General features: G+C 42.7%; 1 protein-coding gene across 1 annotated transcript in view; it reads right to left on the bottom strand.

Moving 5' to 3' along the window:
* Positions 1-14,555, bottom strand: part of SH3BGR (SH3 domain binding glutamate rich protein) — an 86,479-nt gene extending 71,924 nt beyond the window's left edge. The window contains 3 exon segments of the mRNA XM_064279461.1: positions 6,678-6,863; positions 14,338-14,495; positions 14,498-14,555. Coding sequence (XP_064135531.1) covers positions 6,678-6,863; positions 14,338-14,495; positions 14,498-14,555 — 402 coding nt within the window.
* Positions 14,556-15,125: the final 570 nt, after the last annotated feature.

The following is a 15,125-nucleotide window of genomic DNA, read 5'->3' as shown; positions in this document are numbered from 1 at the left end:
CATTTGCATGCTAGAGGGTGGGAAAATAATCCAACAAAAACTCAGGTATCTTCCACCTCAATGAAATTTCTAGGGGTCCAGTGGTGCAGGGCATGTCAAGATATTCTATATAAAGGGAATGATAACTTATTTTATCTGGCTCCTCCCACAACTAAAAAAGAGGTACAACACCTAGTAGGCCTCTTTGGATTTTGGAGGATTTGGGATGAAACATATCCCTCATTTGTGTGTGCTCCTCCAGCCAATTTATCAAGTGACTTGAAAAGCTGCTAGTTTTGAGTGGGGCCAAGATCAAGAGAAGGCTCTGCAACAGGTTCAGGCTGTCGTGCAAACCACTCTGCCACTTGAGCCATATAATCCAGCTAATCCAATGGTGCTCGAAGTGGCAGTGGCAGATAAACCCACCAAAAACCAAACGCAGTGCCATCGAGTCATTTCCGACTCAAAGTGACCCTATAGGACAGAATAGAACTGCCCCATAGAGTTTCCAAGGAGCACCTGGCAGGTTCGAACTGGCAACCCTTTGGTTAGCAGCCGTAGCACTTAACCACTACGCCACCAGGGTGGCAAATAGAGATGTTATTTAGAGTCTTTGGCAGGCCCGTATTGGTGAATCACAGCGCAGACCCTTAGGATTTTAGAGCAAAGTCCTGCCATCTTCTGAAGACAACTACTCTCCTTTTGAGATACAGCTTTTGACTTGACACTTCACCTTAGTAGAGACTGAACACTTAACAATGGGCCACCAAGTCACCATGTGGCCTGAGCCATGTGGCCCATCATGAACTGGGTGTTGTCTGACCCACAAAGTCATAAAGTTGGGCATGCACGGCAGCACTCCATCATTAAATGGAAGTGGTATATATGAGGTTGGGCCCAAGCAGGACCTGAAGGCACAAGTAAGGTGCATGAGGAAGTGGCCAAATGCCCATGGCCCCCACTCCTGTCACATTATGAGTCCTCTCCCAGCAAATAAAGTGCAGCAATGGGCCCATGCTCATGGAATTTCACTTGTCTTATCATGTTCCCCATCATCCTGAAGCCCACTGGCTTGATACAGCAATGGAATAGCCTTCTAAAGACACAATTATAGGTGCCAGCTATGTGGCAATAACTTGCAAGTTTAGGACAATGTTCTTTCTCCAGGAGGCTGTATATGCTCTAAACCAGCATCCAATATATGGTGCTGTTGCTCCATAGCCAGAATTCATGGGTCCAGGAATCAAGGGATGGAAATGGGAGTGGCACCACTCACTATCACCCCTAGTGACCCACTGGCAAAATTTTTGCTTCCTGTCCTTGTAACCCTATGCTCTGCGGGTCTAGAGATCTTAGTTCCAGTGAGAGGAATTCTCCTGCCAGGAGACACAACACTGATTCCATTGAACTTGAAGTTAAAAATGCCACCCAGCCACTTTGGGCTCCTCATGCCTCCGGATCAACAGGCAAAGAAGGGGGTTACCACACTGGCTGGTGTGACTGATCCCAATTACCAAGAAGAAATTGGATTTATATTACATAATGGAGGTAAAGAAGAGTATGTCTGGAATACAGGTGATCCCTTAAGGTGTCTTTTAGTATTACCATGCCCTGTAATTAAAATCAGTGGAAAACTACAGCAACCAAATTCCGACATGACTACTAATGGCCTAGACTCTTCAGGAATGAAGGTTTGGGTCACCTCACCAGACAAAGAACCATGACCGGCTGAGATGCTTGCTGAGGGTAAAGGGAATATTGAATGTGTGGTGGAATACCAGCTATGATCACATCACCAGTTGCAGAAATGAGGATTGTAATCGTTGAGTATTTCTTCCTTGTATGTGTGCATCAAAAAGTGAAGAAAACAGTTTTCTCCTCTTACAAAATATAAGATGTAAACACAGCTAGTATGTTCTTTGTTTTACGTGTGTTATTTGTATTATGTTAGGCACAAGTACGACTTTATAATTATTTTTATTTAGAGATTGTGTATGGTTTAGGAAGATGTGTGCCAAGATGCGTGATAAGGGGTGTACTGTGATGGTTAAGATTGTGTGTTGATTTGGCTAGGCCATGATTCTCAGTGGTTTGGTAGTTATGTAGTTTGGCAGCTATGTGATGATTTAATCACCTCCATATTAAGATCTGATATAATGTAATCACATCCATAATGAAATCTGCTACGAGCAGCCAATCAGCTGAAAAGGATTTTCCTTGGGGGTGTGGCCTGCATCCAATATATGTGGACTTCCTGGCAAAGCTCGCTGTCTTTTGCTCGCTCTGAATCCTGAATCTGACCTTCAGTTCTTGGGACTTGATGTAGCAGCTTACCTGCCAATCTTGGAATTCTTCAGCCTCTGCAGTCTGAGAGCCCTTGGCCTGCCATTTTACCTGCCAATCTTGGGACTCATCAGCCTCTGTAGCCTGTGAGCCACAGGTCTATCGTCTGACCTGCTGATCTTGGGTTCATCGGCCCTGCAGCAAAGTGAGTCAGAAGACTCCAGCCTGACCCATGGACTTGGGACATTCCAGCCTCGACAACCACATTTCCTTGATTATTATAAATAATATAAACCAAAAAAAAAAAAAAATCTATTGCTGTTGAGTCGATTCTGACTCACAGTGACGCTACAGGACAGTGTAGAACTGCCCCATAGGGTTTCCAAGGAGCAACCTGTGGATTCGAAATGCCAATCTTTTGGGTAGCAACTAAGCTCTTAACCACTGCACCACCAAGGCTCCATAAATTATATATATATATGTACACTTCACTGGCCATACACTATCCTGCATCATTTATATCACCAAGGCCGTATTTTCCAACTACCGATGCTTCTTCGTTGTTTCCGACGTTTGCATTCCAATCACCAGCAATTATCAATGCATCTTGACTGCATGTTTGATCAATTTCAGACTGCAGAAGTTGGTAAAAATCTTCAATTTCTTCATCTTTGGCCTTAGCGGTTGGTGAGTAAATTTGAATAATAGTCATATTAACTGGTCTTCCTTGTTGGCATTGGATATCATCATATCACTGACAGCATTGTACTTTAGGATAGGTCTTGAAATGTTCTTTTTTGACGATGAATGCAACTCCAACCCTCTTTAATCTGTCACTCCCGACATAGTAGGCCAAATGATTATCAGATTCGAAATAGCCAATACTAGTCCATTTCAGCTCACTAGGATATTGATCTTTATGCATTCTATTTCATTTTTGATGATCTCCAATTTTTCTAGGTTCATACTTCATACATTCCATGTTCCGATTATAATTACATGCTTGCAGCTGTTTCTTTTCATTTTGAGTTGTGCGAATGAAGGTCCCAAAAGCTTGACTCCATCCACGTCACTAAGGTCAACTCTACTTTGAGGGGAAGCCCTTGTGGTGTAGTGGTTAAGTGCTACAGCTGCTAACCAAAAGGTCGGCAGTGTGAATCTAGCAGGCGCTCCCCGAAAACTCTAGGGGGCAGCTCTACTCTACCCTATAGGGTTGCTATAAGTCAGAATCGACTCAACGGCAATGGGTTTCACTTTGAGGCAGCAGCTCTTCCCCAGTTGTATTTTGAGTGCCTTCCAACCTGAGGGACTCATCTTCCAGCACTATATCAGACAATGTCCCACTGCTATTCATAAGGTTTTCACTGGCCAGTTTTTTTTATAAGTAGACCGCCAGGTCCTTCTTCCTAGTCTGTCTTAGTCTGGAAGCTCCACTGAAACTCATCCACCATGGGTGACCCTGCTGGTATTTGAAATACCAGTGGCACAGCTTTCAGCATCACAGCAACAAGAAAGCCATCACAGCATGACAAACTGGCAGATAAGAAGTGGTGATCAATACAGATTTAAAAATTCCCTGTATTTTACTGAACTTTCCTCATTTTAAAATGATTTCAATGGTTTAGATAACCCCTAAGACAATTTCCGGTTCTAAAATTCTAAAATCCTTTCACTTTTCAAAAAAATGCTTCTTTTCAACAATTTTATTTATTAAGCTACAATTTGAAAACTCTGGGGGAAAAGTGATTTTATGGTGAAATGAACCCTTACATGTATAAAATAAAAACTGCCCTTGTAATAAAATTGTCCAAAACAACTTTTTAAACCATTTAGATAAATTTATCTCATATCTATATGTTAAGGATTGAACTGTGTTACTCCAAAATATGTGTCAGAATCCGAAACCTAATACCTGTAGAAAAAAAAAAAAAATACCTGTAGAGGTAATCTAATATATGCACTGTTTCCATTGTTTTAAAATGTTAAATATTATCCGATGGTGTCTTAGTTATCTGGTGCTACTATAACAGAAATATCACAAGTGGAAGACTTTAACAAACAGAAATTTTTTCTCTTACAATTTTTGGAGGCTAGACATTCAAATTCAGGGCTCCAGCTCTGGGGGAAGGCTTTCTCTCTCTGTTGGCTCTGGACAAAGGTCTTTGCCATCAATCTTCCCCTGGGACTAAGAGTTTCTCAGCACAGGGACCCTGGGTCCAAAGGATGCGCTCCACTCCCCCTTCTTCTTTTTTCATAGTAGGAGGTCCTTCTCCTCTCTGCTGGGTTCTCTCTTTTATATCTCAAAAGAGATTCACTCAAAATATAACCTAATCCTGTAGATTGAGTTCTATCTCATTTACATAACTGCCTCTAACCCTGCCTCATTAACATCACAGAAGTTAAGATTTATAACAAATAGGAAAATTACAGCAGATCACAAAGTGGAGAACAATCACAAAATACTTGGAATCATGGCCTAGCCAAGTTGACACACATTTTGGGGGACACAATTCAATCCATGACATTGTACTCTTTGACCCTCAAAAATTCATGTCCTTGCCACATGTAAACATATTCACCCCATGATATCATCCCAAAGGTCTTAAATCAAGTGCAAATCCCATCCTGGAGCAAAATTCCTCTTCATCTGTGAAATCTAGAATACGAGTTATCTGCTTCCTAAGTACAATGATGGAACAGGCATGAGGTAGACATTTCCATTACAAATGGGAGAAATTGGAGGGAAAGAAGGGATAACAGGCACCATGCAAGTCAGCAGAACACGTTACATTAGCTCTCAAGTCTTGGAAAACAATCTGTTGTCTAAGACCACAATAGGCAATGGCCCTGCCCTCCAGACTCTTGAGTGTTGGCCATACTCTATGGATTCTGGGTAGAGGCCCCTCGGCCTTAGGCTTCAGCTCCACCTTCCAGGTACACTGCAACAGCAACTCTGCTCCCTCAGATTTGGGCAGCCCCATTCTCCTAGTCCATCTGAGTGGTGACTCTACCCCTTGGCCTTAGCAGCCCACATTCTTCTGCCCCTTGGGCATGGCACCCATGCCTCCTCAGCTTTGGGCAGTGGATCTGGCCCCATCCCACTGGCACTTGTGAATGGCAGCCCCAAACCCCGGAACCAAGTTGGTGAAGATCTGACTCTGAAACTTGGGGGCTATGGCCCCGCATTTGAGACCCCAGAGGTTGTGGCCCAACCCTTTGAGTCTGAGGCAGCTCTGCTTCCTGTGCTCCTTTTCTCTTCAGCTTCTGCTTTCTGGTTCCTTGGCCTCTTGGCCTCTTGGGCCCTCAGCCCCTTGAGCCCCTTGGGCAGCCTGGCATCTCCTCTGTTTCTGCTGCTGCCATATCTCTGCTACTATTTCTCACCGTCTGGACCATCTCTGGTGTTAGAGCTCTCCTCACTTTCTTCTGAGCCCTCACCAGAATTGTCTTTGATGTCCATAATTCCACTAACAGTCTCTTCAAGGCAATCTGTCTTTTACTGTTAGGCACTTGAAAATTCTTCCAGCCTCTACCATTATTGAATTCCCAAACTGTTTCCACATTGTAGGTATTTGTTAGAGCAGCACCCCACTCCCAGTACCAAATTCTGTTTTGGTTAACTGGTGCCGCTTTAAAAGAAATACCACAAGAGGATGGCTTTAACAAACAGAAATTTATTCTCTCACAGTCTAGGAGGCTAGAAGTTCAAATTCAAGGTGCTAGCTCCAGGAGAAGACTTCCTCTCCTGGTCAACTCTGGGTGAAGGTCTTTGTCATCAACCTTCCCCGGATCTAGGATTTTCTCAGCACAGGGACCCTGGGTCCAAAGGACAAACTCCACTCCCAGCTCTTCCTTCTTGGTGATAGGAGGTCCCTCTTCTCTCTGCTCGATTCTGTCTTTTATATCTCAAAAGAGGTTAACTCAAGATACAACCTAATCATGTAGTTTGAGTCCTCCCTCATTAACATAACTGCCTCTAATCCTGCCTCACAAAACCCGTTGCCATCAAGTCAATTCCAACTCACAGTGACCCTATAGGACAGAGTAGAAGGGCCCCATAGAGTTTCCAAGGAGTGGCTGGTGGATTCGAACTGCTGACCTTTTGGTTAGCAGCCATAGCTCGCCATAGCTCTCATCCACTGTGCCTGATTAACATCATAAAAGTTAGGATTTACAACACATAGGAAAATTACATCAGATCACAAAGTGGAGAACAATCACAAAATACTGGGAATCATGGCTTAGCCAAGTTGATACACATTTTTGGATGACAAAATTCAACCCATAACAGACAGTAAAAATGCATCATGACCTGCAAGTTGTGGACAATTCCAAATGCTACTCCAAAATTAATCTGCTTTGAAAAATTTCTGATAAACACACAAGCAGAAGAATTTTCAAGGAAACTGAATACTCACCCCACAATACTGCTCTTCATTGAAGATCTGGGGGGGCAAAGGAATCCCATTTTGAGGTTTTTTCTCTCCAGGTACATTCTCTCTCATCCACTTCCTATTATCTTCATCTCCAGCTATATCTAATTCCTTAAAGTCGATTTTATTAGCTTCCAAAAAGCCCACTACTTCTTGCTGTTTCTTCCTAATCTGGTTGAATTGAAAGTGGAAAAAGATAATAATTATGCTGTTTTTGAAAAATACCATGTTTATACTTACATAAATTAAATCCTTACTCCAGATATTTAAATTAAATCCTTACTCCAGATATACTGGATAACACCCATAATTTTGTTGAATATTTAAACAAGGAAAACAGTAAGATCATATACTTCTTCATTATAAAATATTGACAGTGATTATTTAAATTCTGAAATCTCATTTATGTTTAAATTATAGTACAATCAGACTAATAAAAACAGCAATGTTCTCATCACTGCATCTTTTATCTGAGATTTTCAAAATATTTAAATCCATAGGACAGGTGAATTGGACCATACTTTAAGCTTTGCTAAGTTTCCATGACCAAAAAGTAAATAAGGATTAGTAACAAAGACAAGAGTTATGATTGAGAGAAGAGGAAGAAGAGAAAAAAGACAATGTACTGCAAAACTCAAACACCAAGTATACTTATTCATCATTCAAAATTATGAAAATAGGAGCATGAGTCACATAGAACTAAAAGTAGTTTTAGAAATAAATATAGAAAATTAGAGAGCCCACATGGAAATTACTTGGAGGGGAAGGGCAGGAGGAAAGACTAGAAAAGGCTGATGGATATTCTTCCCAGCACGTAAAAGAGTAACTAATCCTTTTCTCCCAGGAATTCACCCTTTCCTACTCACACTCCATTCCTCTCTGAGAGGGTAGCGTCAGCCACAGCTCAGAAAGAACAGACAAGTGCCCCTTCTACCCATGGTTAATGCGTAATGGTTGCGTCTAACAACTGCCATTTCTTATTAATGTGCTGTTTTTTAATTAAAACCTGCCCTATAAAGCTATGGCTGCTAACCAAAAGGTCGGCAGTTGGAATCTGCCAGGCACTCCTTGGAAACCATATGGGGCAGTTCTACTCTGTCTTATAGGGTCGCTATGAGTCGGAACTGACTCCACGGCAATGGGTTTTTTGGTTCTAAACAATTCCAAATGATTTTCTCTCTTCAAAGAATTCCCTCCAGGACAATGGACAATGCCATTTTTTATAAACACTGTTGAACTAGTCACAGCAAATTCCACAGACTCCATTTTAAGAATCCCTGGGAGAGATTCACAAAAAGAGTAATCAGTTGAATAACCAAATAAATAAGCAGTTACTTACTGACTCTCTACTCTGTAAAAGGCACTGTGCCAAGCCCTTCATGTGAACAGATTCATAAACTAATTGTGTAGGTGAAAATAAAGAATTAAAAATGTACAATCTAGATATAGTACACATTTTTTTTTTAAAGATTAGATAGAGGCAAAAATATGACTACTTTCAAGTACGATTAAAATTTTAAATAAGTATTTTGACAAAAAAAAAATAATCTAATATCGTCATTTTTTCTCAAAAAGTCCTCTGAACAGAATATTGCCTCATAATGACAACAAGTCATTAAAAATGTTTTACAAGGGTACAAGGGTCCCTTGTTATTTTCATGTAATTTATCTATCAGCAGAAGGACTAGACTGGGAGGATTTCAAATAACTGCTGTAAAAGGTACCTGCCCTTCCCATACCTAATGCCTAGATTCAAACTCTCTTTTCGTTAAACTCAATTCCTTTCTTAGAAATCGAACCAGCTGCTGACCCCGTGTGTGTCAGGGTAGCATTACGCTCCACAGGGGTTTCAAGGACTGTGACCTTTCAGACCTGTATCACCAAGCCTTTCTTCCAAGGCACCTCTGAGTAGATTTAAACCTCCAACCTTTCAGTTAGTAGTTAAGTGCTTAACTTTTTCTGCCAGTCAAAGACTCCTCTTGGGGCTCTCTATACTACCAACCACCACCCCCCCGAAAAAAAAAAAAAAAAACTCTATTTAAAAATGAATGACTCTATCAATGACTTTATAGAGTATTCCTTATATAAAGAAAAGTAAGACACATATGGACGCTAAAAAAAAAAAAAAGCCATTGCCGTCAAGTAGCTGCCGACTCATAGCACCCTTACAGGACAGAGTAGAAGTTGCCCCATAGGGTTTCTAAAGAGCAGCTGGTGGATTCGAACTGCTGATCTTTTGGTTAGCAGCCAAGCTCTTAATCACTGTGCCACCAAGGTTCCATATGGATGCTTAAGCCCTGGAATCAAATCACCACTAAAAGGAAATTATTTTTACTTATTAAACAATTTAAAAATTAAATGTGATTACCATTTATATATCTATCTATATATATATATAAAATTGCTGTCGAGTCAAATTCTGACTCATAGTGACCCTACAGAACTGCCCCATAGTTTCCAAGGAGTGGCTGGTGGATTTGAACTGCCAATCTTTTGGTTAGTAGTCATAGCTCTTAATCACTGTGCTACCAGGGCTGCGATACATAAATGTGCGTGTGTGTGTACAAAATTACATATGCATATATAAATGGTAATCACACATTTAATTTTTTAATTGTTTACATTTGTACCATCAACATAATAAAAATGTGGAGACTAGAAGCATTACATAAATAAAGGCTGCTATGTGCTACGACACAGCATTTACAGTTACTAAGACTCTGCCAAGACATGTATTTCCATTTGGGGCCACTGTAGACAAAAAAATAAAAATAGGAGTCCTACAGAAAGACACAGAATGATGGAACTTCCCCTAAACCTCTGGCATCAGGGCTCTCTCCCTCACACCTTTCTAAATGCCAGACCCAAAAGAACCAAAAGTGCCCAGTTACTTGAAGACACCTGTGCTCTGAAGCTGGACTCTGCCAGCCCACGCCCCTCCTCACAGACACTGCACTCCAAATTCCACAGCTTCGCAGCTGCGTTTTCTAATATTACAAAATCCCATCAGACCTGATGACATGTTGTTGGACCAAATCTTCATTTTAATGAATCGAGTTCTCTATAAATCCTTTCCAACCTGTCTATAATGATTGGTGACATGTCATGAATTACTGGTTGTTATGAGTCAGAAACCCTGGTGGCACAGTGGTTAAGAGCTATGGCTGCTAACAAAAAGGTCAGCAGTTTGAATCCACTAGGCACTCCTTGGAAACCCTATGGGTCAGTTCTACTCTATCCTATAGGGTCACTATGAATCAGAATTGATTCAACAGCAACAGGGTTTTATTAGTCGGAATCGACTCAACATTACAATGAGTTTTGTTTTGTTTTGTTTTTTTAAGTATTTCCAGAGGTAACTTTGCTATTTCAAGAGTAGAGGTATCTTCCTTTTAGGCAGGTTTACATTTAATTACTCAGAAGGTAACATCATTTATTTGGCCAAACCCTTCTCACATACCCAACCAGGAGCCCGAGTCTACCTGGGAGGCAGCTGGCAAAGGACACAGCCATCTCACCAACATTATTGCCATTTCTGTTCATCATGCCTCAGGGCTTGAGGTGAAACAGGAAGAAGATTTTATTTTATTCTATTTCTGAATAGATGAAAAACATTTCAAAAAATCCTGATTTATGTTCCTTCTATTAGAAAGGAAAGGGGGTAGAGTACATGAGAGACGAAGATCCCACTGTTCTTCCTCACAAGGCAAGCAACTGCCTCTACAGTAAGTGAGGTGACTGGTGGATGCCTGATACTGTGTTGTGATTTCTCTGTCCTCTCCCTCTCCTCCCCTGCCAAAAGAAGAAAAACAAAATCTGTTGGCTCCTCTGTGTACCCCAAACACCAGTATCTAAACTTGGGCCAAATGCATTGCTCATCAAGCTGTTAGAAGCCCTTAGTTCACCTAGGGCTGGGGGCCTGCAGAGGGGGCCTCAGGGCCCAACCCAGGAAGGGAAGAGTGGGGGAAGCTCATGAGTCCACCTGGCCAGCACTGTTGACTTGGCCCAAACCACCACACACATACCATGCTTGACTCTAGAGTTGGACCCCTCTTTCCTACAACCCTCCCCCTCAATGGGGTCCCTCTTCAAGAAGGTCCAGCTCTTGTCCACATGGCCACTTGAGTGGACCCCCAGGGACACAGCCTGATGGCCTTTCACTCACCTTGAGTGAGGACTTCCACATCCTTCTACACCCTCAGGGGTGCGATGGCTGATGCAGGCCCCACAGGCTGCACCACCTATCATGGGTCCCCCCCAGAAGACCTGGGGGTACGGCATCTGCACCACTGTTTGGACCCTTTGGGAGCTCAGCGGAGGCTCATAAACTGTGACATTTACTTACAGGATAGTGTCCTTCTCTGCCCTGAAGCTACCTGCTACTGGAGCTGCTGGAGCTGTTATCACCTGTGAGAGGGAACTGACAGCAGCGCCACCCGCTCAGCATTCCCTGTTGATTGTCTTGTACAGTTAGGAGCCTTTCCAACTGAGGTCACCATACTGTAGCAAAGGCACACAGGATTTGAGCCAGAGATGACCTGTGTTCCTGCCCTGCCTCCAATGGCTGCTATCTGAGCAGGGGCTCTGATCTTCAATTTCCTCATCAGCAAAATGGATATCATGCCACCTTCACCACACACGGCTTTGGTGAGAGTTTAATAAGAAGATGCATGGAAATGCGTTTTGTACCATCATTTGAGGAGCTACAGTGTCAGGCACCCAGCACTTCTTCATCTCACTTAACCTTCACAATAGCTTTATTGTTACCATTGTAAAATAAACTGAGGCTCTGACAAATTCATTAATTTTCCAGGGTTTACATCCAGGTCAATCTAATTCAGGATCCATATTTACTCCAACATATTGACATCCTTCATCGAGATGGGAGAGGGGATTCAGAAACCCCGAAGCCACCATTAGGGGCTGTCTTTAAAGATCACGGTTCCAGGAAACTGCCCCCACAAGCAGCGGATATCTGGAAGACAATGAGGGCAGTCCTCTCATCCCTTCTCCCAAAACCCTGCAGCGGCAACGGAGCCTGCAGAAGAAAGAACGGTCATACAAGAAGACATCTGTCTTCTCCTACTCCCCAGGGTCTCTTAATCCAAACCCCTCCATGAAGTGGTACAGCACCTAAGAGCTCTTCAGAGTTCAAGGTTAAAATACAGACACAATACATACCTGCATAATTTGTAATTCCTTATAAAGGCACTGTATCTTTTTTTCCTTTTTCACCTCTTTCATTCATTCAACAGAAGTTCTAATGCCCTTGTTGACTAGGCATCAGGCAAGAATCCATTTTGCAGACCAACCACCACACACCCAGTAGGAGCACCAGGGGATTCTCCTACAAACAAGCTTTTGGTTGAACTACCCCCACCCACCCACCCACTAAAAATCAGTTGCACCAACACCTTGGGGGTAATCAGTTCTCATTCTTTAGGACAAAACATTTATGTGGTTTTGGATAATTCTGAAACATAATCATAGGCACAGGTCTACTAAATAATATTAATAATTATGTTGTTAGGTGCCATCGAGTAATAATTATAAAAACTAGTAATTACAACAACTGTAATATAAATTAACGTTCCCTAATATTATAACTGGAAACCCTGGTGGCATAGCGGTTAAGTGCTACAGCTGCTAACCGAGAGGTCGGCAGTTTGAATCCGCCAGGCGCTCCTTGGAAACTCAGGCAGTTCTACTCTGTCCTACAGGGTCGCTATGAGTCCGAATCGACTCGATGGCAGTGGGTTAACATTATAACTAATAATTCTACAAATTACAATATTAACTAGTATTAATTAACAATAGCTAATAACTATAATATTAATAAGATTTACTGAGTGCCAACTAAGCACCCGACACCGTGCTGGGTCTCCCACACATTATTTCCTAGGTCCTCATGATAACATTATGAAGTGAGTACTATTCTTATCCTCATTTTATACATAAGGAATTTGATGCTTAGCAAGGTGAAATAATCTCCCGAAAGTCATCCAGTTCCAAGTGCTCTTCCAAGATCCTGGAGTCAATGGCGCTCCTCTAGATACTCCAGGGCTAACTAAATCATGCTCCCAAACATCAAAAACATAGGACGTCAAATAATCCTGAGTAATCCATAAATTTATTCATCACCTTGTGATGAACACAAAGAGCCACCCAGGCCAAGTGTACAGAACATGTAGAAGATTGGCAGGTTAAGCGGTAAACTTCAGCAGCAAGGAGCGTCAGCATCATTTAAAGCGAACTAAAACCATTTTCCTCAAAAAATCATTTTTTTAATCTAAATAATCCAAAAATGTACTCATTGTAGATTGACAAAAAGTTTGAGGTCATCAATAACCACAGAAGATTTGCAGGGAAATCTTAACATTTGGAATTTTTATCGTTAACCTGTTCTGGAGATCACTAAAACAACGGCTGATCAGTTGTGCACAGAAGGGACTACCAAGCTGTTTTCTCTTGTCTTCTTCTCACCCTTTCCGGAAACCTCATGAACTTTCAGGGTGGATTCAAGAGCCACCACTGGAGCTGCTACCCTGCCGCTGTCTGAGGGACTGCAGAAATCCGAGCTGCTACCTGAGATCACTCAGGAACCTGAGTTGCTCTCCATGCCTGGGGATTAATAAATGTTTTCTCTCCATTCACTGCTGTGGAGTCAATTCCGAGTCATAGGGACCCTATAAGACAGAGCAGAACTGCCCATAGGATTTCCAAGGCTGTAAATCTTTACCAAAGCAGACTGCCACGTCTTTCTTCCCAGGAGCGCCTCGTGGATTCGAACCCCGGGGCAGCCCCTTCCATTAGCAGCCCAGCGCTTAACCACCACGCACCAGGGCTCCTTTCTCTCTCCACAGCCCTCAAACTTCTGCTACAATGCTGATCTAAAACATCAGTCCCATATAACTTTACGGATGAAGCCCAAAATCAAAGTGTGGAAATTGCTTCCAAGGAGGAATGAGTCATTCCATTACCCCGTCTTTCTTCGTTAAGACAGGTCTACATGGCACCGAGGGAAACTAGAATTGGGAGGTGAATGAATAAGTCAGAGCCTGGTCTCAGGTCAGACAAAGCCATGTAACAGAAGTAGGGTTTTAGTACTTATTTTTGATCTGTTTGAATTCCTAGAGCTTTTCAAACCATGGCCTTAGAAGTATTTGTTCCTGTGGCTGTGACATCATTGTCCCCAAATAATAGGATTACACATGCTAACTTCACACTTTCGGTTACACGGCATCACGCTGCAAATAGTGTTCTACAAATTGCTTTTTAAACTAAGTCTTGCAAGATGAATGGCAGAAATACTTAAAAAAAAAAAAAAAACCTTGATTCTATAATATGCATGATGCAAATCACTTTTTAAAAATTCTAGTATCAAGCACGCCCCCTTCCTGGAGTCCCCTCTCACACTCAGCTATCCCGGATTGCACATTTCACACGCTTCTCCGACACCATGAAAACAGACATAGAAAAAAGCAAGGGCGCCCACGCTTACTGTGGAGCCAAGGTTTACTTACACGCTCTTCAAAAAAGAAATCTAAGGCCAACGTTCTGCCCTACCCGCTCCTCCTACTTCCAACAATGCGTTATTTGGAAAAGAGTAGAGGAAGAAAGCCCCCAAATACCACCAGACACCTACCGCTATGGACCCAGAAGAAGTGGCAACAAAAACTTTGATAACCATTTTGATGGTCGGAAAGAGGACTCCCCCCAATACACCCCTGCTAGGGCATGCGTCGCTAGACAAATGCCGACGGTGGCACGGAGGGGACAGGACCAGGCTGGCGGCTGCCCAGGAGCTCGCCCCTCCCGCCTCCACTTAAGAAGCTCGGCCTCCCCAAGGAGCCGCAGAGGCATCTCGGCTTTTCCTCTTCATTGGCCCCGGAATATTTTGGGATCTGTCGGGAAAATATTTGATTGGTTGATAAAAGCAGCCACTGGACCCTTTCCCTTATCACTTCAAAAGCCCAACAAACAGTCCCTAAAAGGCGAGGCTGCGCTGTGCACCAATCAGAGGCCCGTGGAGGGATGCCTTGGATGGGAGGTGGAGCGTGGGGACAACCGAGGGGCCGGAGGAGAGAAGAGGCGAGGGAGGAGCTCGGGTGCTGGAAAAGCCCAGAAAACGCCACCTCAGGAGGAGGCTTTGTTTACAGGGCTATTGGCAAACAGAGAGGAAGGGTCAGACTGTCACAGAAGCCTTTAAATAAAGAGCAGTTAGGATGTTTTTTAATGTTCTGGCAGACTAAAAAAAAGTTTCAGTAAACTGTCAAACAATAGAAATTCCTTTCTCAGTAGCTTGTTTCCAGAATTGGGCAGTTTTATCCCTTTACCACCTGTTTCTCCCAAAGAACAGAAACTGGCAAGCCGTGGCCGTGTAAGATTTCACAGCCCTTGGAGAGGACGCAGGGAAATTGTGGCTCGCTCGTC

The sequence above is a fragment of the Loxodonta africana genome, chromosome 2 (genome assembly GCF_030014295.1).
Source record: "Loxodonta africana isolate mLoxAfr1 chromosome 2, mLoxAfr1.hap2, whole genome shotgun sequence".
Classification (NCBI taxonomy): domain Eukaryota; kingdom Metazoa; phylum Chordata; class Mammalia; order Proboscidea; family Elephantidae; genus Loxodonta; species Loxodonta africana.
Note: the sequence above shows the minus strand (reverse complement) of the source record. Positions and strands in the feature narration are given on the sequence as shown.